Genomic DNA, 25,099 nt, shown 5'->3' on the forward strand with positions numbered 1-25,099 from the left:
AAATTATTCGCAACTATATGTCACTTGGTAAAAAGTTTGTTAATATGTCAAAAAGTCTTATTTTTGTGTGGATACAGCAACATTGCATGGACTCCATAGATTTTTGTTCCCAGAGCTATTATTATTTTTCTAAATTTAATGACATGCCACCATATGCTAAAAAATTGCAACAACCCATGAAATTCTAATCATTAAATGGCAATTATATTTTTTCCATTCGTTGAATACGAGACTTAACCAGGTAGCTGACTCTTTTTTCTTTAAATTATATAACTGTATTAAACTTTTATCTGATTCAGGGGCTGTGGGATATTCAGTTTCCATTCTTCCAGTTATTTTCTCTGTCTTACCCTGATTCATATCTGTCACTAAGGTTTGGGTCCAGACCTTCAGCGTACTGACAAAAACGTCTACCTCAGTTATTTCTGATTTTTCAGTATCTCTGTGTTGGTTTTGTTATAAAAGTTCATTATGATTTAATACATTAAGAAACACTTGGGTTTTTCTGTATTGCTGCCTTCAGTTTTGTGGTGAGATTGCAATTGTGTATGTTGACTCAGAGTTAAAAAAAGATTCATAGACCAGCAGATGTGTAGTGAGAGGAAATTGTATCATGCATCTAAAATGTAATGTGAGGTCTGGGTAAAGCACAGTCAAGATCCTTGGACTCACATCACGTGCAGCAAGGACCCTACAAGGAAAGAACCCCTTAATTTTCTCCTGCTTAAGGACAGACAAACCATCCAGTTTAAGGAGTTGCCAAATGTTCAGGCATTGTCTAGATATGGCCATGCTTCTGTTAAATAAACCTGTGCCTTGGGAGACAGGCTATGAGCTAGTCTGTCTTCAAGATGAGAGAATTAAACACCTCTCAGGTGAGCATGGCTGAAGCACTGTCAGCACAGAAGCCAATTCAGATATTTCTTATTCAGAAAATTGTCTTGTTAGTATTTTGTATATTCTCTTTAGTTTTTTTTTTTGTTGTTTTTTTGTTTTGTTTTGTTTTGGTTTTTTTGGTTTTTTTTGGTACAGAGATCATCAACAGCTTGACAGAAATTAGGTTTTCAAATAAAAAATATTTCTCTGGTTTTCTAGTTTTCCTTCACTTCACTTAGTAAGTATTCAGTCCTACCAGGACCTTCCTAGATGAACAAAGCAATAGATTTACAAAGGAAGGTAACTATGTCCAAAAATTGATGTGTTAGCTTTTCTTTTTCCAAACTATATAAATAAAAATGTTTGGTAAAACAAACTGAGCTTTCATTTAATATTCATTCTAACAAGTACTATTTGTCCATAATCTTCAAAACCTAAAATTTTTTAAGTCTAAACCAAATATTGAAGCAAAATCAGAGTTTCTAGTAAGTTCAAAGATTTAAAAAGTTCTTTCATTTTTGAAAATAAAGATGGTAAAAACTATTTTATTTTAAACTGCAGGTTTTAAATTTTCATCAGTAGATAAAACATGAATATGCTAAAATACTCCTATATCATGAATTCTATCTGCTCTCAAACACTGATGTGCACTTGCTTTTTTTTTTTTGTTTTGTTTTAATTTTAGATGGCTTTATTGTACATAGTAATGTTCAACAATTAATCAGGAATTCCAGAATAGAAAGTAAGACATACTACAGTTGTCTTAGCCATAATAACTGAAATAAGCATTTGAAATACTGCAGTTTCAGTTATGAATTTATCAATATTTGAAATGTAATAAAACTAAATAGGGAATCTATTAACTTATGAATTATTACATTAAATTAGTTTCAAAAATGCCATTTCCCCCATGAATTTGAGCAATTTACTAAGGGAATAAAATCTGGAATGTAGTTGATAGGAGTCAGAAGGGTGTTGTGAAGGCCCATATTTTCCAGTTCTGTCAGAATCTCTATTCCTGTTTTAAATTTGTCTGAAGCAGATTTACAAGCTAACTTCAGTTTTGGAGAATCAAGATACACTTTTTCCTTTTTCATGGACAGTGGTTAAAATTTGTGCAGGTTCAGAAGGCTTTGTGTGGCAACTGAGCTTCATCTTTTACATATGCTTTCAGTGTGTTGCTTGTGGTATAGCTGAGTGGAGGTTGGTAAACTATTCTGTAGCTGCTGTTAAAAAGGTTTCTTGGGTTGATGCTGGCATACAATGGCGTGCAAGCAGTAAACATGTCTTTCACAGATAGAAAAATGTAAAGTAATGGCGTCCAAGAAGAAGCCCCTCTGGCTTGAATTTAAATGTGCAGATCCAACAGCTCTGTCAAATGAAACCATAGGCATCATCTTCAAACATGGAGATGACCTCCGTCAGGACATGCTAATTTTACAGGTATGAGAGCTAAACCTTATAAAGAACAACATGAATATTTTAAAATATTTTTAAATAATTTTGCTTTTCCAAAGTGTGTATACCCTGTCTTCACTGTCCATATGAAATGCAAGGTTGTCTTTTGTGTTTAAAACTCTCTATGGCAAGGCTGACATCAACACTAGATCATCTTTGTCGTAGTACAGCTTTTTATATTACTGTGTTATGGATTCTGGTGGGATGGAAAAAGAGGAAGAGTAAGAGCAAGAAAACTTGTGAGTTGAGCTAAAGGCTGTTTAATAAGCAAAGGAGAATTGGAAGAACAAAGGAAGAAAGCAAAACAAATGGTGCTAAGACAGTCACTCGCCACATCCCATGGGTGGACCAGTTCCCAGGCAGTCTCTGCACAGAAGATGATTAACCTACATAACCCCTTGCTCCCTGGTTTATTGCTGAGCATGACATCGTTCATCATGGAGTATTTCTTTGGTTGGTTCAGGTCATCTGCCTGGTTATGTCCCCTCCCAATCTCTTGTGCAACCCAATCTAGTCACAGTGAGGCAGGGTGAGAAACTGGCAGCCTTGGTACTCAGCAGACACTGTTCAGCTGAGACAGGGGGACACCTGTGTGTGTTCAGACTGGGACACCAGTGTGTTCCCAGCCGTGCTTTGGTCACCCCCTAAACCACAGCACAGCACAAGCTGCTCTGAAGAAAAGGAGCTTAATCCCAACCAGACACAGTGCATACTGTTACCCTGGCTTTTCCTGCCATATGCCATACATATTTCACATTTTGGTGTTCTAGAGACAAAATCTTACTTAGTGCAAGATGGCCTGTTTCTCTGATTAAGTGTTTTTATCATTTGTTTATGCAATGGGTGAAGTTAACAAATGAAAAATCAGTTGCTAGCATCACTCTAGTTTCAGACAACTGGTTTGTTAGGGATTTTAGAAGTATTAATGGGGAAAATGGGCATGCTTGTTAACACATTCAATCTCACCTTATGTAGAAATCATGCAATATATTTATTAATGCTTTATAGAAGAGTAAAGATTTCCTGGTTGCAGAACAGATGAAGAAGTATAAACACTGATTTCATAACTGATTATCTTGAATGGCTGCACACTTTCTGTATTTATCTCTTAATCAAGTAGCAAAGTAAGTTTAGCCCCATCTTAGAAGTCTGGGTAGTGTTATTTGTACAAGTAATTTGTAATCAAATAATTTGAAATAACTTAGCATATTCATTTATTTTTACTAGATTCTTAGAATTATGGAATCCATTTGGGAAGCAGAATCCTTGGACCTCTGTTTGTTGCCATATGGTTGCATTTCTACAGGGAACAAAATAGGTATGATCACAGTTACTGTGATTAGAAATTCAAAATACTGTATTTACAGAAGATGTGTATGGGAGAACTATTCTAGTAAGTGCTGTAGTCCTGAGGTAAATAGCACTTTATTGCACTTTTTGTGAGCAGCCTTCAGTTGCATCTTGGCAGTGGTTTCTGCCCTTCCTTGAGCTGTAGCACAGCTGTTTACTGGCTGTGATTCCTGTGCAACATCTTGGCTTGTGCTGCAAGCTCCTCTTTAATAACAATATTTAGTATGAAACATCAGTGAAAGGGAGTGACTTATTCCAGATGTATTTTAATGTGTTGATAGGAATAAAATAAAGAGTGAAAGATTTATATTTTTTCCTGACCTAAAGCTTCATACCCTATACCACATAGATGCAACAACATTACTTAACAGGATACTCAGGTAATATTTCTCAGTTGGCATTAGTTCCTGCAGCAGAGGTGATCATTTTTTCAGAACTTGTGTTGAAATAAATCAAGTAAGAAATCCCAATAAAATTAAGACTCTATATAACTCTTTAATACACTTGTCTAATATACTTCCTCTCTAAAATCCATTGCCACATAAAAATTTTTAACATCCTTTTGATTTCAGGATATCTCAGCAATGCAGAAAATCCAATCTCGCTCATAAAATACCTGGTAGCATGACATAAGAGAGTTTATTTTCTCCTAATATAAATATTTTAAAATTGAATATTTATTGATAGAATTTTAATAATAAAGTAAATGGAAAATTGTACATCAAAATGCTAACTCACTATAAATATAAGGAAAGTTAGGGAGTTTCTCTTTTTTAGAGACATTAAACCTGGTTTTTTAGTGAGCTTTTTAGGATCTTCTGATTTAATTTTGTTTAAAATTATCTCAAGACAATGTAATGTATTGAAAAAATGAAGGAAGAAGGAGAAATTCTGCCAGTGATTCTAGCAGGTTCATACTTGAATTACAGATTTCTGTTATTCTTTCATGAATTCTTAATTGATTCCCCATTCTTCTGTCTCAAGGAAATAATATGTGATTTTCCTATAGGCATGGTAGAGATGTAAGAATTTAGCGTCCTTTTAGCACCACAGTAGGGGCATGGTTGATCATATTAACACTCCTGCTTGGTTTGCTGAGAATACCTGCAGCCTAAATTAGTAATGCCCAATGTGGCACACTTTGATATAGAGCTTATGCTTGTTTGGAACAGAACCAAGGAGTAGTGGCATGCAAATGTTCTTTCACAGTATTCACATGTGGTCTTCTTCCAGGCTGCTTCTTCCTTCCCTCTTAATACTTCCATGGAACTTGGGCAGTTTCTGTGTATTGAAACAAGGACAGTACCCCACTCTACACTGAGCACAGGGAAACAGGTGTCTTACATCTGGGGCTGGCACCTCCTCCTGCATAGAGCATCCTCATTCTGTTAAAAACATTGCATCCAGTGCAGTTTGTAATTTTGGAAACATCTGTCCTCTCCATTGCTGCTGCCCAGCAGACCTGTAGGATGAACTTTCTCTTCTCTGTATCACTGGTAAAGTCATACCCTGCTCTCAGAGCCATATATTTCTGGCTCTGTGAGGGAATTATCACTACTTACTGTACAGCATCACTGCCGAAATTAAGAAGTTCAAGCTGTCTCTTAGAAGAGTCACCACAGAGCCCCAGAAACACATCACATAGTGCATTTCCTGCTTCATTCCCTCCCAGCTGAATGCAGCCCAGCTGAGAACTGCTATCCTCGTCCCACCTCCTGAGCCAGCTCTGCTCCCCCGCCATCAAGGAGCTGTTGGCCGGTAGAGGGAGATTTGTGAGTGCAGGCAGGGAAAGCTTTTTGAACAGCTGGAGTGGGAGCTGGAGCGGGAGCTGGAACTCACACCTTAGAGAAAAACATCAGCTTGACAAGCAGAGATCAAAATGCAAAGCTTTTTTATTTGGTGGTCTTGGTGGTGGGTTTTGGAGGTCATATTTCCACAAGTTTTATGGCAGACGTATCCAGGACACTGTAAAGACAGAAGAAAATACCTCCAGGGGGTATTAAGCCATTAATTCAGTCATGCAGAGAGGGCAGGGAGAGATTGCTGTGTTGTCACTATTATGGGAAAATTTGCACATAATTCAGTAATTGCAAAAGGGTAGGATTATGAATATAAAGAAGTGTATCTGGTTCAGACAGAGTTAAAGTGAAACCAACTCAGAAGCTGCTTTGAATTGCTTTGGAGAGAAACAAGTATTTTTTACTTGCTTATCTCTGAACTGGAGCTGAAGCTAGAAGACACTATTGAACTTGAATCAGAGGGAAAAAAAAATCCAATTAGCAAATAAATTTAATTAAAATCTGACTTTCCCCCATATAGTCATGCCCAGTCTGGACTGCATTTGCTAGTCTTGGCTACAGTGCAGGGTTGTGTTGCAGCCTCTGTTTCTGCATTTCCCTCTAGCCTCCTCTCTATCACATGCCATGCTGGCATGAACAGGACAAGGCCCTATTTCTGCACCATATTGCTGTGATGTGCCAGTGTGCCTTGGTAAGGGTCTGTTCAGTTTAGGTACAGACCCCTTGGCCCTGACAACCAGAGCTTTCCCACTGCAATCACCTCGCAGCACCTCAAGCAATCCCACTGCTGTACCCTGCTGTGCACTGGTATTTCTGAGCTTTCTGTGTATATGCACACTTAAGCTTAAATTGGATTTACTGCAGGAGGGCCAGCTCTATTCCTCTGTCGCAACCTGGCAGCCCTTGCATCCCTAGACTACAGCAAAACAAAAGCTTTTCTTCAGCTCCTCGTATTTATGAACTTGGAGAGAAGCTGGGGAAAATGTGAATTGGGAGCAGGACAGGAGTATTTCTTCTCCTTGGGAAAAGCCTTATGCAGTGGGTCCCCACTCATCGTGTGATACATCCATTTTAAAAGAGGGGGAGTTTTGATGCCAGGCTCTTTATGAACTCTGGCTGGTTTCAGCTGGGAATGAACAGGAACCATTGCTCCTTGTCAAATAAATTTCTGCTGACAATCTATGAAGATCTGCAGTTGGTTTTTAAACACTGTTTAAAACTTAATTTTGAGTATTTTTAATATGCTTTGATAAAAAATTAATAACTTCTAACCTTTTCATTAAGGAATGATCGAAATTGTGAAAGATGCTACAACAATTGCCAAAATTCAACAGAGTACAGTTGGGAACACTGGTGCATTTAAGGATGAAATACTAAACCAGTGGCTCAAGGAAAGGTGCATGATTGAAGAGAAGGTGAGTACTCTGAATTTTTAGGTAGTATTTTGAATTGCACCCTACTAATTTAGGAGCACTGAGCCCATATGTTTGTGTTTGTTGCTTGCGGGAGTTTTTAAAATCCATTCATTTTCCCTGCACCCAGCTGCGGGTGTGTGTGAATGAGCCTTTGGCATCCAGCTGGCAGCCAAACTCCTGAGAGACGAGATGCTTCTGAAGTCACTCCTTTATCAATGGAAGTTAGAAGTGATACATGAGGAGCAGGTTGAGAGGACATGTAAGAACACTGAAAGGCAATGTGATTTTAGAGGATTCAGGTGCAGGTTTGGGTGCTCACAACCGCTTTGCTTGTGTACATCCACTGACCTACTACAGCTTTTTGACACATTTTTTTCCTCAGAATGTGTGAGCTGCTCTATGCTGCTTTTCTGTGCTGAGGGATAGAGCCAGCACAGGGGGTGCAGTGCAGGGCTGTGACCTTATCTCTGCTGTGCAGTGGTGTATTTTGTAAGACAGTTTGCTTGTTGATAGATACATTTCAACAGAAAGGTACATAACTTTGAGAATGATTGCATTTAGTGCCTAGCATTGAAGCATTTAACATATCTAAGATTTATTTTTAGTTTCAGGCAGCTGTGGAAAGATTTGTTTATTCTTGTGCTGGATACTGTGTGGCAACCTTTGTACTTGGAATAGGAGACAGGCACAATGACAACATCATGATTACAGAAACAGGTGGGTTATTTTTTCAAGAATTTCATAAATATGCAGACTGTCTGTACTTCACTAGATTTATGATTCATTTTAATAAATAGTGCATTTAACAATCAATGAAGAGTCACAAACCAGTTCTGTCAGTGGTGCTTACAAGGTCAAGTCCTCCTGTAACATTGAAATGTATTTTCAGCCCTGTTGGCCCTCATACAGGCTGGAGATTTGTATCATTAATAATGCCATTATTTTCCAAGGAGCAGTTTGATACAAACTAAGTCATTAGGAATGTGAACCAAATTTTTTTTACTGTCTACATCTAAGGTCTGAACACCAAAAAGCTTTATAAAGCAGGCAGCTGTTCATCTATCTGTTGTGTGCCTGTGGTTCTCACAGTGTTCAGTGCAACTGAATTCTGTCAGAATTCAGATATTGCTGGACTGTTTTCACTTCTGAGGAATGTAATTTCTTTGTGTGCTGTTGTAAAAAATTTTAGGAAATAAGTCTACATGGAGTGTATTTGTTTACCTACTAAAATCTGTGGGATGGTTATATCCCCTTCAAGAAACTCACCGTTTTTTTGTACTATAAACTTTGGGAGTTACTTCCGTAACTGCATTGTTTTATCCTTAATTTTATTTACCTATGGAAAGAACCCCTGAACAGTCAGTACATACAGAGGAGTTTTATTTAGTCTAAGGAATTCACTTTTAGTTTCATGATCCTCTCGCTTCATAATTAGTCTCTTATCAGAGGTGGAAAATAGTTAGAAGGCTGGATATTTATTATTGATTATATGAAAGTTTTATCAGTTGGAGGCTAGAGAGAAGTACCCTGAAGGCAGAAATTAGCTAATTGAAGACTACAGTAAAAAAGTTCAGCAGAAGCCCTTGAGGAAAAAATGACTAAGAAATGCTTTAATTTCAACATTATATATAATATAATGTGGTGTTATTCCCACTGGCAGAACATGAGGCACAGGTCAACAGACAGGGAAACTGAGAAAGAAGTGTTGTTCTGTTGTGGTCACGAGCAGATTTGCCTCAGAGTCTTTAACAGGATCTCTCTTGAGCCTCAGGAGCCAGAAGGATCTCAGTCTTAGACCTCTGCAGATCTGAGGTCTACAGAGAGTCAGATTTGGTAGGCTGGGGGAACTTGAAAGCTGGTTTAAAATCTGGAATGTCTAAGGATATTCCACCTACAGATCACTGTTAAGTATCATCTTACATAATTTGATGTTTTATCTTTTTTTATAATTATGCTACTACTACAAATCTCTGTATTTAAGTAACCATACTCCTTATTCATTTCCTGAGTGCCAGTGAAAGTAATAAAGTAATGTGGAGTGGGGACTGATGCCTTGCTACTCTCTCAAAGCTATCCAAAGGGTGACAATGCAGACTTCGAACACACAGAGTGGTTTAGAAATCGCTAATGAAGGTCTGTGAGGAGAAAGCATGTTCTGGTCAATGACATTTGCCAAGGAGATGAGTAGTGCCAGAATCCCATGGGTATTTGAAACATAACCCTCAAGGCTTTTCCGTGTTGTGATGCTCTGATTGTTACGGGTATGAGGCACAAGCTTTCCTTGGTTGTTTTTTGAAAAGCTGTAAGTGTATATTTGGATAATACAGCAATTCTTACAGACTTTTAACAACTGCCAAAAATAAACAAAAAGTAATTTTGCTAAGAGGACAGAATTATGTATTTCCCAAAACAAGAAAGAAAATAGTCTTTTCTGCTGAACTTAAGAGTGATTAATATGTACTGAAAAAAAAGGGGCTGGAACTACTGTGAATACTCGTAAGTGTTCTTAGCAGTTTATTGTATTTGTCTGAATGTGACTTCTTCTCTTTATAAAGGTAACCTTTTCCATATTGATTTTGGACATATTCTTGGGAATTATAAAAGCTTCCTTGGAATTAACAAGGAGAGAGTTCCTTTTGTGCTGACTCCAGATTTTCTGTATGTCATGGGAACTTCTGGAAAGAAGACAAGTCTCCATTTCCACAAATTTCAGGTAAAAGGATGGGAATCTAGCTGAAAATCAATTAAGCAATGTTTTTTTTTTACCCTCTAAAATGGACATTAGTGCCTTGATTTTCAAAGATTTAGGCTCCTGGGTATTATTTTAATAAAATGTGCTGAATTGTAATACAATTCCGGGATATTTTAGGCCCAACTAAGAGAAAAATTATCTGTAGAATTATGGGAAATAGAATTCAGGCATTCACAAAGGCACATTGAAAAGCTCATTAGCAGCAGACCAGATAAGCAGTTCTTTCTTTGTTTCTCGTCTTGATGGAAAATACTTTGCAGAGAGCTTCAGTGTTTGTGCAATTAGAAGGAACTCATGGCCCTAAGCAGAGCCTCTGTGGAGTATGAGCAGGTGTGAGGCATTCATCAGCTGGCTTGGCCAGTGTTATTCCCTCCTGATTCTGCCCTCGAGTTCTGGGGCTTGGACTGCTGCAGCTGAGTAAAAATCTGTAATGACCCTAAACTATCTCAAATGTTGGTTTGTGAAGTGGATGGATAGATTTAACTCTGAAAGAATTTAAAAATCTGTTCTATTGCCGCTATTTGAAATGGAATACTTTCAAACTAGTTGTGATTACTTGAGCTAGTGTAGAACCTGGTCAAAGAGGGAGTTTAGTATGCAGTTCCTATGTTTAATGAAATGAATGGGAGTGTGGCTGGTCAAAAGTACATGTATGTCTGAGGTCTTTAGAAACTTTGAGTAAAGTGTCTGATTTAGAAAGAAGGTTCCTTATAATATCAAAAGAAAAATTATTCTGTAGAGTGCATCAAAGCCAAAGCCTGAATTTCATGTTCTGGATTCCTTGTGGGTGAACTAGTCCCAGTATGGAGTCTGGTTTTCTAAGTACCTAATAAAGGTTCTTCCTGGTGCATGGTGACTGTGTCCCTTTGAACATATATGCAGTTACTTCAGAATTTTGTCTCCATTTGTGGCTGCATCTCAGTGCTTTTACTCACTCATCCAAAAATGAATGTTCCCCATCTTCAGGCTGGGCACATCCTGCAGGCCTCCCTGCCAGGGATGGGGATCCACTTGGATCCTCTTGCAATTTCCGCCTTACAGTATTCTTATGTTAGGACAAATCACATGGTCCACCAGAGACAATCAAAAGGGAGAGGACCCATGCAAAGAACCGATAATCTTTGGTTGAAGTCACTGCCCAGATGTCCGAAAATAATTAAAAAAACTAGGTGCAATCTTTGAATCTTCATTTTTACCAGGACTGCTGTTATCACAGTGGAAGTGTTTTGAAGGGGTCTTGCAGATCAAAAGGGTGGGGTTTGCCATGGGTTGGAACTACTGTGGGAAGGGAACTACATGGGAAGGGAATGCTGAGCCCATGCTCTCAGGGAAGCCTGTGAGCTGTGCTGTGTACAACAATGATGCTGTTGCTGCAGCTGTAAGTAATGTGAAGGTGTGGGACTGAAACACCAGACTGGTGTATGTGATTTCAAAGACCTCCGTTCTGGAAGCAGAAAATAGTTGGAAGTGTGAAAGTGTGCTAATGGAGAATTGAAAGGTGTCTGCAAGGAGGTAAAGTTGGTTTCATATATATGGATCATCCAGGTCTTTAAAGAGGATCTGACCTTTACTTCAGCAGCCCAAATACCAAAATCAGTCTGAAGTAAGTTTGGTCATAGCCTCCCTTCAATACATCATGCCTCCATCATGGAGTCCTGGGTTTGACTAAATAAGTTTTTTGTTTCTCTGGTATTAATTTCTAAGTACTGCTACCATCCCACTAATGCACAGTTTAGGAATGCTGTGATACCAGCAGTGTCATTTCCACTAGTGTCTTTAGCCAGATAAAAAATGATTAATGTGATTATTGTTGTGAGCTGTGATGGTAATATGAGACCTGGGCATTTTAAGTGACATGGTTTAGGCACAGACAACAATAAACTGAGCAAAAAATGTAAGTTCATATATAGTTCTGCTGCAATAGCTACTGTTTATATATCACTATTGCAGTAGTACGTTAAAAGTCTTTTCTATCTCAAAGACCAGTAAAAAATAAAATACTTCTATGCAAATAAAAGAGTAACACAGAGCAAGATTTGCATCACATATTTTGCTATTAAAAAATGTATGGTTTAATTACATGGCCAGAGTTTAAAAAAAACCCAGAATTGTAGTTTCACTTTTCAGTTAACTTGTTTCATGATATTTCCTGATATTGAGGGATTCATTCAGTCTGCCTGCTGACTCATTCATGTATTAATGGAAAAGTCTCAGCATTTATCCTTCATTAATTTTTAAGAACAACTCTCATTATTTCATACTTCACTACATTAAAACAGTTTGTACTGCAGAAGACTCCTTTGTTTTTTACAGTCTTTGGTGTTTTTATTAACTTAATAATCTACTTTTATAAAATTTTATTTCTTTTTTATTCATTGGACATAGTCCATACAGATGTGTTGACCAGCGCTCATATTGCATATGCTGGAGAAGGTTAAAGTGACAAATAACTTTGACCAAAGTTCTCTCCAGAGGAGCGAATTTATTTAATTACAAAATCTCATGTATTTGATTGTCAAACAAAGGTGACAGAAAGTAGAAGGGTACCCAATTCATCACTGAGAAATACTTATTTGCAGTATACTGTACATAGGAAGGGATGGCCTGTGTACTTGGCCACTACTTGGACACTTTATACAATAAAAATGCCTGGGTTTTAGGATAATAATAATTAGGACAGTTTCAGGCTTTCAAAATGATTATTCTTTTTTTTTTCCTGTTGGGCAGTGGGATTTTGGTTTCTCCTCAGCTCCTCTAATTTTGCCTGTGGCTTTAGATGAGTTAGCAGCTTTCTTCTTAATCCCACGGTAAACATGTACATACCCTTGACCCGTACCTACCTCTGGGCTATCTTTGGTTCTCGCTGCCTCTCTCAGAAGTGTAAAAATTCCTTTGCTTGGAAGATACTAATGCAAAACCACATCCAGTTCCTGTCTGAATAAATAACTGTAACAGGCAGGTGCAGATTTTTTAAATCTTTTGAATTCCTGAAAGGACTGCCTTTGAGATGCAGTGATACCAGGTTTTTCTTGACTGCATAATTGTTTTTCTGTCTCAGACACCTAAAGCAGTGAGATACATCATCCATACAGAAATGTAAAACCTTCTTTGATATAACTATAAAGACCTTTCATCTCTTTCAAGGGTAACAAAACACAGACTAACTCTTTTGACAAGATTATTCTGTTTGAAGTTGATAATACATAAGTAAATTTTCTTTTTTTTTTTTTTTTCTCCTGCTATAATGGAAACTATTCTCTGTGATAAGACAATGGTGTTTTCTATTGTAAATTCTGCTTTGACCATTGCATTTAATCTTTTGCTATGCTAGAACTAAACTGACACTGGTGTTCATAAGTGTGATCTTATTTCAGAACAGAATTTGTTTGGGAATAGAGTAAAAGATTTAAGTTCCCAGGCAATACTAAAAAAAGAAATTGTGCAGACAGGTCTTCAATATATCATCTTCCTTCCTTAGTATTTTCCTAACCTGTCTAGTTGGGTGTCCTGGTGTTGCTGATGCAAACAGTGCTAGATGTTAAGAATATCCTGTTTCAGAGGAAGGAAAAAATACCCTGTGTTCTAGAGGACTGTTGGGATTTGTTGGAAGTTTGCATTAAAATATTTGGACTTCCCAAGTATTATTAAAAAGCTTAGTATACAGCTGTTGAAAGGTTAAATTGAATATTTAATTGGGTGAAAATTAGCATTGCTTTAGCTGTGGTTTAAATAATAACAACCTTCTTGGAAATATTTTTACATTACTGCATTGCAGACCTAATTTCTAGTTGATTGATTATTGATGTCTTCGTTGCATGGTTCTTATTTCTGCTAGTAAATTAGTTACAAATTTAATATAAGAAGTAATAATTTCAGTTTATGTATTAGTAATTTAGCAAGAAATAATTATTTTTAAAGCATTGCATGTTTTTCCAAGCTGCAGAAATGTCACTCTTCTAAAAGTTCTGTTGTTAAGCACAGATTATTTATACATGGAAATGAAAAGGCTGTAAAAAATGCTTATGGAATCCAGAATGACAGTGCATAGTGATAGAAATCCTCCAGCAAGGCAGAGTACCTAAAGACTAGAGCTGACAGCTAGCAAAATTCCTTAGAATACCAAAGCCTGAAAATCTTCCCTGTTAAATAATCCATCACCACTGCACAGTTAATAGACACCTATAGAAAATGAAAAGCAGTCCCCTGGAGGTGCTGCTTTGTTCAGTATCACTTGCCAGCCACAGTCTTTAATGGGAACATCCTAACAGGAAAGGAAGACACTGAATTATTGCTCTCTTTTAACAGCCACAGAAAGAGGTTATATGATAGCGAAATTATTTTGAAATTCTGGTGAGGCTAAGGTAATTAATGCTTTAGTAATTAATGTAGCATTAGGAGATGTTAGTTGTACACCCAAACAGTTCTGGTTGCCCCAAGCTGTGATGAATGAAGTTACACTGAGCAGCAGATGCAGAAATTTGCGTCACGTTTTGAACTCAGTTGAACAGCTTTGTTTGGTCTCCTGTTGCTGACACTAGAGTGATTGAATGGCATTGGTTAATGAGAGTCCTGTGAAATTACTACACCATCCTTCTCAGTTCATCTCCTCAATTAACAAAAAACTCTTTTCTCCCACAGGATGTATGTGTGAAGGCTTATTTAGCTCTCCGACACCACACAAACCTGCTGATCATCCTGTTCTCCATGATGCTGATGACTGGAATGCCCCAATTAACCAGCAAAGAAGATATTGAATATATCAGGGATGCACTGACAGTAGGGAAGAGCGAAGAAGATGCCAAAAAGCATTTTCTTGATCAGATAGAGGTTTGCAGAGATAAGGGCTGGACAGTGCAGTTTAACTGGTTTTTGCATCTTGTGCTTGGAATCAAACAAGGAGTAGAAAAGCATTCTGCTTAATATTTTATGTAAATTAATTGTGAGTATGAATAGGAGGTTAGTGAACCTACATGTTATTTCTGAATTATGAATAAATGAGCAGTCAAAATTGCCTTTACTCTTCTGGCAGCTTAAATGGATCTTGTACAAAGGCAAGGACTTTACTCTGCCCCTCCAGAAGATCTTCCTGCAGATAAGATTTTTTTTCCCCATTTCAAATGGCACTTAAAGTTGCTGCGTTCTTTTAGTTCCTTTGCTGTTTTGGCTTGGATTTTTTTTTCTTTCTTCAGCAATAATTTCAGATAAATATGAGGAGGAGGTTGAGTAAGATGATAACCTGCAAACCCCCTATGACCTTAATTGTTCATGAGGGTCAAATCCTTCAAAATCAGAAGACCTGATGTAAAATCTATGGTTATAGTGAAATCTCTGTAGACAATCCATATGTGTCTCAGAATGATTTAGACACAAGCGTTCTTCATCTACGTCCTTCTCTTTTGTTCCGTCCTCAACATTTTGTCCTTTCTGGATTTTTAATGTGTTGTCAGTAGAAAAATGCTTTGGCTCTGCCATTGGAGGAAATTGCCTCACTGTTACTGTAACCTCCTGTCATAGACAACCAATCTTGACTGCCAGGAGAACTTCAAAGTTACTGGGAAGTTCTCAGACTTGAACAAGAAATTCTGAAAGTTTAATTTTGAAAGATTTTTACTGTACTTTTTAGTGGGTAACATCCATATTATATTACAGATTATATTCTTAGTGTAAAGTTATTAAAATTCCACCTATATAGTAAAAGTTTTGTAGAAAAAGCAATGGTACTTCTTTATCTCTCAGAGAAAACTCCTTATCTAAGAGTAATTGACATTTTACCAAATATCTGAGAAACCCAAAGTTATTTATTCCTTGGTGATACATTTTCAGGATATACCTAGAAGGAATTAAATGTAATCTTTGAAGTTGTGTATATTTTGTTATTTATTTTTAAATTCCTGAAGAAACAATACTACTGAAAAGCTATTTATGAAAGAAAAAAACCCTTGTCTTTAATTTCAATATTTAAACTTAAAATGAAAAAATGGGCAGTGTTAAGTAGAATTTTAACTCTCTACTGTAGATTGCCTGCAAATCAAGTCTGCCTATGGTAGGAAAGAAAAAAAATATACAGCCTGAATTAGTCTTTGACTTGAATTATTATGGTATACTTCTTGTTAATTGATTTTTACCAAAGAGAGAAGATGGCTTATAATATTGCTTTTTTGCACTTGTGCCCATGTAATTTCTTCCTTCATTGTAGTATTACATGGGCTTTACATTACATAAAAATGATTAACTGAATTTTAAAATTCTGTTATCATTTGCTTTGATCATTTCACAGAACTGTTACGATTTTAATTATTATTACTACTGAGTGCATTCTTGAAGGATTTTTAATAAATGTACTGTGATCAGTGTCTCAGTTATGAGATGTAGCCAATCTACTCTTGAAATGTAGATGTTTAATTGTTTACTGTGCACAAGTATTTTTGATGTAAATGGTAGACTCCAGTTAAGGAAATCTCTAAGGTTAAAATGTAGACTATTTTGTTATTCTGTTACATTATTAAGATAGACTTTAGATCATACTAAAATATAAACTAAGTGGTGAATATTGTCTGTAAAATGATATTTTTAGATTTGTATTTTATAGATCTGAAATAAATTGATATGTTCTATTAATTTGATTATTCATGAATAAGCAGCTTAGCCCAAAATACATGTAAATATTTTTTATCCAGTTTCTTAAAGAATACCTAATCTCAGTAAGAAATCATATTCAAAGTACCACTCAGAGGAATTGTTTTAGTTCCATATTAATAACTCTGTATGATGTCAGATATATTGAAATTTAATAGTCTATAGTAATAGAATTGCAGTTATTGTAATTGTAAAATGTGAATAGAATATTGCCACTTTCAAAGAGCACTATCTCCATTCCTGGTTTGTTCTATGAAGAAAAATCTGAAGATTTTAATAAGTTCCTAGTTTTAAAAAGCAGGTAGATCTAGTGCTAAATTTAACTCTAGCATGAGGAAATAAATGCTAATCACAACTTCAAGGGAAATGGCACTCTTAAAGCAACCTCCATTTGCAGGGAAAGGTCTACAAGAGATCTGCACCCAGAAGAAAGTCATTTAGTCCTGCACTAAACTTAGACTGATGATTTTTATCAGCAGTTTACAATGTGCTATATTGAATTGTGTTTATTGCAGACACCTGAAACATCTCAGTGCTGAGCAAATTTGCAGACTTTTCAAGGATTTCCTTGCCTATGTTTGGGCTGGCTGGGCTCTGCTGGGCTGCCTTGTGTCTTCTGGGCCAGCCTGGCTCCTGGGACATCGAAGTAGCTGCCAAATCTCCTCTTTAGCTACAGAGCAAGCTGTGGGCACCAGCATCTCCTTACAAACGGCTGCGCGATCATGCAGCTGATTATCAGCTGGATTTTGTGTCCCTCTGGAAACCTCCACCCACCACTGACCTGACTTTGTGGCAAGCCCTGACACAAGGAGAAACAACACAGAGAAATGGTTTGAGGCAGACCAGCCTCAGAGGGGAGAGGAGCTGCTTTTCAGGTGAGGAGGTGCACACAAGGACACATCTGCACGTCCCAGATGAGCACAGCTGTCCCGTTCTGCAGTGGCATTCCCAAGGCCTGCAGAGCTGGAGCTTCAGCACAGATGCCACTGCTGGAGCAGGAGGCTGAACCACAACTTCCCGAGTCTCCCAGTGCATAAACTCACTGACCCTGCAGAATAACTGTTTTTAAAGGGTTATAAACCAGGAAATGTAAATTAGTCATTAACCACTAACCTTTTTTAGAAGCTCTAACACAGCATGCAGAAAATGACTAAATTTTCTGAGTAGTCTCAATTATCATCACTGTCTCCTATTAGTCTTAAGATTCTCTTTTTAAAATTATTTTATGAACTACTTTGAGATTTGTAGTATTTTCTTGGTAGTTTCATTCACATTATGACTGCACCTAACAGTGGAAATTTTAATCTATTCTTAGAGTCAGTGCCTCAGACTCAGCTGTGACTTGACATCTGCTTTGACCCCAGCAAAGTCATTGAGATGTTGGTTAGCAGTGAGTGTGTCCCCAAGGCCCCATCCTAATTATATTCCAGGACAGGAAGAGAAGTTGAAATGGAGCTCAGGTGTACAGTGTGATTATATTTAGATCTTCATTGAATACACTGGTTGCACTTGAAAGAAGTGTTTAATCTGTCATTAGTAGAGTATTGAGACTTAACATGTTTAGCAGATTTTTTTCTAAAATGTGATCAATGATACAGAAATACAGGTATGAACAAATTACTTTAGAAAAATATCCATGGAAATTATGATTCTCGTATTTTAATTATAAACCTTTCTCCTGACTACCAGCAGTATTCTGCAAATCCACATGAATCCCAAGGATTATGTAGATTTCAAACTCCATGCTAATGACTTTATAATGTAGTTTGTGTAAAGTAGCCTTGAAAATAAAAAATAATTAAAATTTAGGATGCCCTCTGCAGGGTCTGGTGGGCTCTTTGAGCATCCCAGGAACACTGAAGTTTCTGCAAAACACTCACATGTTTTCATGAATCTTCTCATTGCAACTTACGTTAAAAAATGTGAAAAATAATATTCCAGAAATAATTAATTCTCCTAGAGAGAGGTGAACAGGGAGAGAGATTCCTGCTGTGCCCGTTCCACTCTGCATTTGGAAGCCAGAATTGGCCCAGAAAGGTACCAATATATTTGAAATCTTGTGACACACTGACAGAAAGTAAGATTCATGCTGGAAAAGAAAAAGCAGAAAGATGAACTGTTTGTCTGCAGTTACACAAGGAGTGACCAAAGATACAAATGCCATGGTTATACCCATGTGAGGTGTGCACATCATTATCTCTTTAGAGAAAAGGGGCACTGCTGACCTGTTCTAGTCTGCTGGCACAAGGAGACAGGCACAAGCTATGGCTTCTCCTGACTTTCTGTGCATCACTGGGTCTCATACCCAGCAAGAGAGGCACTGCTGACCTGCCTGTTGATAACAAACAAGTGGACACTGGACAGGATCAATTCCTTCCCAGCCCTGGAATGGGGGCTTGTTGTTTCAGAGGGTGCCCGGCAGCACTTGACACGGCAGGAGCCCTCAGCAGTGGGGAAGGCAGTGTGTGCCATTGCTCAGGTATTCTCCTGGGGATGCAAAAAAGAGGCTGTCACTTTGGAAACGGCAGCAGCACTGCCAGGAACACGTGCCAGTTAATTTTAGCTAACAAAAGATTCCTGTGCATGGCAGAAGTGCCGTATCTTGTAAGTGCCAGCACATCCCACACCTGCGTGCAGTCACTCAGTGTTCAGCATTAGGAGTCAGTGCTGGTGTGCCAATGCTGGTCACACTCTCAAAGCTGTCATTGGCCTAGTGCCTATGGTCAGAGTTAGCCACTCATCCACTCATTAAGTGCATGAAGAAAAAAAGGAAAATAATACACTGTAGATAACAGCATTTCTTTATAAGATAAACAATGAGTAGATACACAAGAAAAGTCTAATGTAATGAAGAATACCCAGAAAAGATCAGTCAAAGGAGAAATTGAAAGAAAATAAAAATGTTAATGACCCATAGTACAAAACAGTTTTAAGATGACATCTCTACAGATGTTCCTTTGAATATATCTTTCTTTATCAAAACCAATTATCCCGCAAAAGGATAAAAGGGCTATGACTGTTTAATAACCTAAGAAATATGCTGACACAATACAGCTTATGAGAAAGAGTTAATTAGAAATGTAAGATGTAGCTAGAACTGAATTTTGCTCAGTATATTTACTGTTAAACAACCTGAGATTAACAACAAAACCAAAAAAAATTTAGCCTAGTGCTTCTTCCCCAAATCAACCAGCAAGTGTCTGGGACTGCAGTAAACTCATCACATGAGGAAGTTATTTCCCATCATGATGGAAAATGCATTTTTCTCTGAAGTACTTGGAGCTGGTCCCTGTCAGGGACAGGATACTGGCCTGGACAGACTCTGTCTCTGATGCAAGATGGCAGATCCTCTGCTCAGCTGTCAAATGTCTGCATGAAAAATTCTTGGTGACATAAACAGGTCTTCTCAGGAAATGCTTTCTCTCCAGCAAAGATATTCTTCATTTTGATGACGTTCATGACAGCATCTCTGTTTTCTAAACCTGTTTCCTTCCCACAGAATATGATGTATTTTCCAGATCTTATAAAACAGTAATTCTGCCTACCTGGAGAGAAGAAATACCTAGAGATCTCAGTAACTTTAAACACTGAAACCAAAACACTCCAGGCAGGGACCTTTGGATTCAAGGTGATGGTTCATGCAAAGGCAGGCAATTAAAGGGAGGTGCTAATTAGCTACACATTAATACCTCAGAAGACAGTCTTTGGGATTCTGTCATTGCAACACCACACCAAAGCATGGATACACAGTGGCCTCTAACAAGACCAGAGACTTGAAGGTCCTGTGGACATTGATACCAGCTTTGTGGGAAAGAGGTGGCCACTGGGTGCAGCTGCAGCTCCCCCAGGAGAATGGGGACTCAGTGCCAGCAGCTCAGGCAAAAACAGATGTAGAGTCAGAGTTTAAGTGCCAGGATGAACTGTGTGCTCTGCAGGGTTTAGACCTCAGCAGATAGAGTATGTTACTGAAAGGCCCTTTTATGGGATTCATGCCACACAGGTAGTGATGTTATCAGGACTATTCTGTGAGAATAAATAGTTTATAAAACATTAGGTTTACTCTTTTTTTTTTTTTTTTTTTTTTAATTGATAGGTAAAACCATAATATGAATTACTGTTTTGCTGTTGCTGCTGCTCCTGCAGCTGCTCAGGATCTTCACTCTAATTCCTCATTTCTCTTCTCTTGTTGCTGTTCCTTGGACCTCAGAATCTAAAACTAGAATAAACTGTCTGCATCTTACAGCCAGGAAATGCATAGCTGAATGTCAGGCAAAGAACCACATGTCAAAAGTACTGGTAGCTGGGCATGCTGTCAACACCTGCACTGGGAGAAACTTGCTAAAAATTCTCCTGACTCTGACAAGGAAACAAACAGCAAAATAAATGAGGAAAAGCTGTGTGTATATGCTTCAAGGTGCAAAGCACCGGAAGACTAAGCTTTGCCAGGCTTAATGCTCTATATTCACCCTCCTGACTACAATTATCAATGGCTCAAGGTAGGAAAGGAACTTTATAGTGAATATACATTTGACTGGAAAGTTAAGTGCAATAATAAGAGAAATACAGCCCTTTTTCAGAATATCCAAGACTCAGAAATAATGTGGGACCACTGTCCAGTTGTCCCACCTTGTATCATGTGTGCATGCTGTCCAACACTGTGATCAGTTTAGCTAGTGGCATCAGCAACTGCACTTTCTGAGAAGCAAGTTCCTTGCTTTCAGTACTCCCTGTAAAGCTGTGCTTCAGAGAGAACCCTTTGGAGTATCATCTTCACAAGAGATAGGCCAATATTCAATGCACCATTTTGTCAAAAAAGGCTTAGAAACCAGAGTATAGCTTATAGCAACTTGCCAGGATTTCTTGTAATACAGCAGATGTCACATGGTTCACAGCAAGACCTCCAAAAAAGGACACCACAACCCTTGAAACACAACTTAAACACCATAAGAAGTGAATAACTTGCTGGCACTCTTACAGGGAGACGCTCCTTGAGTGTAGATGAGGGAACAAACACCCATGGAGCGCCATTTCCATTCAAAATGGGAAAATAAATATTTGTAGATGTCAGAAATGTCATGAATCCACAAAAGGAATGATTTAAAAGACATAAAAGTATGGCATGAAAACAAAGAAGCCCATAGGGAAAAAAAAATCACAATAAAGAGCTGAAAAAACCCACAGCATTTGCAGAAACCGTAAATCCCCCCAAACTGCTCAGTACCTACTAAAAGATAAAATGAGATCAAGGAGACAGTGAATGTTTTAGGATGATCCATCCTTGACGGGGATTTAGTAATTCTGGTTAATTTGTGGAACAACAAACAGCAAATTCTTGGCTACCAAAGAACTGTGGAAGGCAGAAACAGAGTTAGCTCTGGACTATGGAGTGCAGAAACTGCACCTGGTCATTACAACCAACACACCTCCATAGCACAGAGAAGGATACTCAGGAGGCCTCTCAGAAGGTATGTGCAGGGAGAGTGGGCTGTGCACTGCCCCAGCAAGGGTCAGAAATAGCTACAGACTGCTTCCTTTGTGCAAAACTACAGAACTGAAACCCGAGGAGCTTGGCAGCAATGCTCAGCACACCCGACAGAGCACAGCAGGAGCTGGAGCTGCTCTTTCTGAACTCAGAGAAACCATTACCTGTGATAGCTGATTGCTATGGTAATTCTTCAAACTCAATCAAACAACCTGGGAGCTGACAATACAGCAAATCAGGCTGTGACAGAGGCCCACAAAGCTCGCAGGCTGTGAGGGGAGTGGTGCACAGTGAAGAAACATCAATCTTCAGTGCATTTTCACATCTATGTATGCCATTTAGACACTACAAATTGCCAGGAATTATATGTTTCTTATTCATTTACCATGTTTTTCCTAATATCTATGGTTTACAAAGCTACATACCCAGCTAAATGGAGGAGTGTGTTTTGCCCTCCAAAAACTACTTTGTGTCTTGTACTTGTCTTAATGCTACTTTATTCATGGGAAAAGGGCTCTATTGGAAGATGCAAGCAAATACCTCCCTGGCAGATAAATACACTAGAGGGAGTTTATGACCTGAGGAGTGCTCATAGCTGTGAATTACCACATGGCAGTGTTTGCTACCTAAGGGACCTGCAGTGAATTTATTAAAGTAATAGTCAACAACAAACATCTGAGGGATTTAACAGGTCTGTACAGGGTGGATGTCCCAGACATACAAAACCTGCTCTCCAGATTTTTCTTGGCCCAATGGATGGAAAACTGACAAATATATAAAAATAGTCCATCATCTACTAAGCACAGCAAATTAGGGTTGTCAAGATCTTTCCCTAGTTTATTAACTACTGAAAATAAGCAAAAGAGCTGTGATTTGTTTGCAATTCCAAGAATTATTAATCAACATTTGTTCACTGGAAGATAAACTAGAAATTGTATTATAATAAGAAGTGTCAAATCACTTAAAACTTCCACAAGAAATGTCAGTATTGTGACAAGACTCCTAAGGAGATGATCTGTCCTCACAGTAATTGAATCAGCAGAACAACCTAATTCTTATGCACACAGAAGGGACACACAGGGAAAGAGGATAACACCGTGCTCTTCACTGTGCAATATCCTGCCAGCAATACCAAAACTGCAAATGAAAACATGTGCAGTATTAGCCAGACCTGAGAACTTCCTGCATACCATGTAGAAGAGAACAATTCCAGTACAGCCAACCCAAGCCTGGATGATTTTTCATGGTTTGGTTATACTACAACTGCCAAAAGCAACAATTGCTTCAGATGGAAAAGAAGATTTAAATGGCCAAGCAAAGGATTAGGGTACTTTATATGAATATTTTTAAGAATCACTGCAAAATTCCTTTGCTTACGAGAATGTGTGTCAAGACATAATTAAATAGTCATATGGATTTTTTTAAAGGAGGGGTTTGAAATTAGAGCATTAGAGTCCTCCTTAATCTTTTTTTCATGTGTCTTGAGCTGAGTTGTGAGCAGAGCATGAGTTTGAAGTATTTTGTTACTAAAAAGCCTATTTAGTTTAGTTTATCCCCTATGAATTTCCATTCCTTCACAGAGCCTACATAAAAGCAATAAAATCACATTTAGATTGGGACATTTGCCTTTTTTTTTCCTTAAGAGGTAATTTCTTTTACCCTCTTTTTAGCACTGCTATGTATGCAAAGACTAAGTATAGAGTAAATTACCAGTGGAAAATGTAACTTCAACTTAGTACAAACAGTAGATAACTGAGACCTTCTCATAGGCATGGCCTTCCAGGAGAATGATCTTCAGGTGTTCTTGTTGAACAGTGAATGTTCCTGTGGCAAATTTGGGGTGTAAATAAGATAAATAAAATGAATAAGAAATAAGATAACCCCATGGTGTTGCTCCATTTCTTTCGGAGGTTCCTGATGTTGCTGTTTCACAAGGGAAAGGAACAGAGGAGGTGAAATTCTTGCAGTGAGTGTCAGGGCTCATATTGCCTTCAGTCCCATGAGCTTTTTGAATTGTAGGTAAGCCACGTGCAGATGAGAGGCACAGAGGAACTGAGGCTCTTGGGAACAGCTGCTGCTGCTCTCTGGATCTCTGCTCTCAGCACATCTGGACCACGTTTCCTTTAGGCAGCCAGGACAGCACATGCCACCAGGGGAGCAGGAAGAGCAGCAGCTACAGCCAGGATTCAACAGAACAAGGAGAGCAGAATTTTGGGTACCAAGCTGTATATCTGAATAGCCAGCTTGGTAGGAATTCCACCAATGCCAAGAGTGAATGAACTCAGTTCAAACTGCAACACCACAGGCCCGGGCTTGGGAGCAGGATGTACTGTACCCAGAGAAAATAGAAGCAGCAAGATTCAAAGCTGGAAATTCAAAGCTCACTTCAACCAAGTCTTCTTCAACTCTTGGAAAAGAGCCTTGGTAAATCTCTAGTTGTATCATCATGACAATTTTCCCAGCTTGTTGGCTAAACAGTACGAGTACTAAATATAGCCCTCTTTGGCATGCCAGCAGGAGCTTGCCAAACATGAAGAAGAGAAAATTGTCCTTCCTGAGAAGACACATGCCATCCTCAGGCATATGGTACCAGGCCAGAAAGAATTCACCCCAGAATGGCAAACAGCCCACTGCCGGCCTTGGCCTGATGTGTTCCCACCCTGCCATAGAGTCACGCTGGATACTGCAGCATGGAGCAGAACGGGGCATTCCAGGGCAGGAGTTTTCCCAGGTAGAGTCACTGTTGTAACACAACTCACTGAAGTGCAAAGTTAAAAAGCAATACCATCATTAAAAAAAACCACAAAAGCAGAGAGTAATCTGATGAATCTTCACACAACGTTTTAAGGTTCTAAACTCACCTATGAGACTGCTCTACCTTCAGCTACTTTTAATATATAAATTGGTATGTACCAATAGCTGTGTGACAAACATTGTCACAGCTCTTAGAATGAGTCACAAGAAATCAACTGCATTTCAGAGGAAATTGGCTTATCCTTTAAAGAACAGGCCTGCAAATAAACAGTGGTGGGAGACATATTTAATGCAATGTAATACTTAGCTCAGAAAATACTGAGCTAAAAAAGAAAAACCCAATTTATTTGTGGATCTCTTCTGATGGATTATATTCTCATAAAGTCAGACAGACCAGTACAGTTTTTAGTAGGTTAGACACCAACAAGGTCCAAGAACAGCCTTTGAACTGACACAGAAACATGATATTTCCATTTCTTTAGGACCTCTGATCTTTCCCTCCAGAAGGAAACAAATCAGTAGCAGTCCTACACTGGAAACGGATTATTTATGAAAATGCTTCTGAGCAATAAAATAT

At 38.2% G+C, this 25,099-nt stretch overlaps 1 protein-coding gene across 3 annotated transcripts in view; it reads left to right on the forward strand.

Annotated features, from left to right (window-relative positions):
• PIK3CG (phosphatidylinositol-4,5-bisphosphate 3-kinase catalytic subunit gamma) overlaps positions 1-16,268 on the forward strand; it is a 32,799-nt gene extending 16,531 nt beyond the window's left edge. For 2 of the 3 annotated variants that reach the window (XM_030291815.4, XM_030291824.4), the window contains exons 6-11: positions 2,173-2,319; positions 3,562-3,652; positions 6,768-6,898; positions 7,504-7,615; positions 9,454-9,611; positions 14,289-14,667. In XM_030291815.4, the coding sequence (XP_030147675.4) occupies positions 2,173-2,319; positions 3,562-3,652; positions 6,768-6,898; positions 7,504-7,615; positions 9,454-9,611; positions 14,289-14,570 (921 nt within the window). In that variant the 3' untranslated portion in view covers positions 14,571-14,667. Of the gene's footprint in view, positions 1-2,172; positions 2,320-3,561; positions 3,653-6,767; positions 6,899-7,503; positions 7,616-9,453; positions 9,612-14,288 lie in introns of all 3 variants that reach the window. The other variant, XM_030291807.4, reaches the window with a different exon arrangement.
• Positions 16,269-25,099: the final 8,831 nt, after the last annotated feature.

The sequence above is a fragment of the Taeniopygia guttata genome, chromosome 1A (assembly GCF_048771995.1).
Source record: "Taeniopygia guttata chromosome 1A, bTaeGut7.mat, whole genome shotgun sequence".
Lineage (NCBI taxonomy): Eukaryota > Metazoa > Chordata > Aves > Passeriformes > Estrildidae > Taeniopygia > Taeniopygia guttata.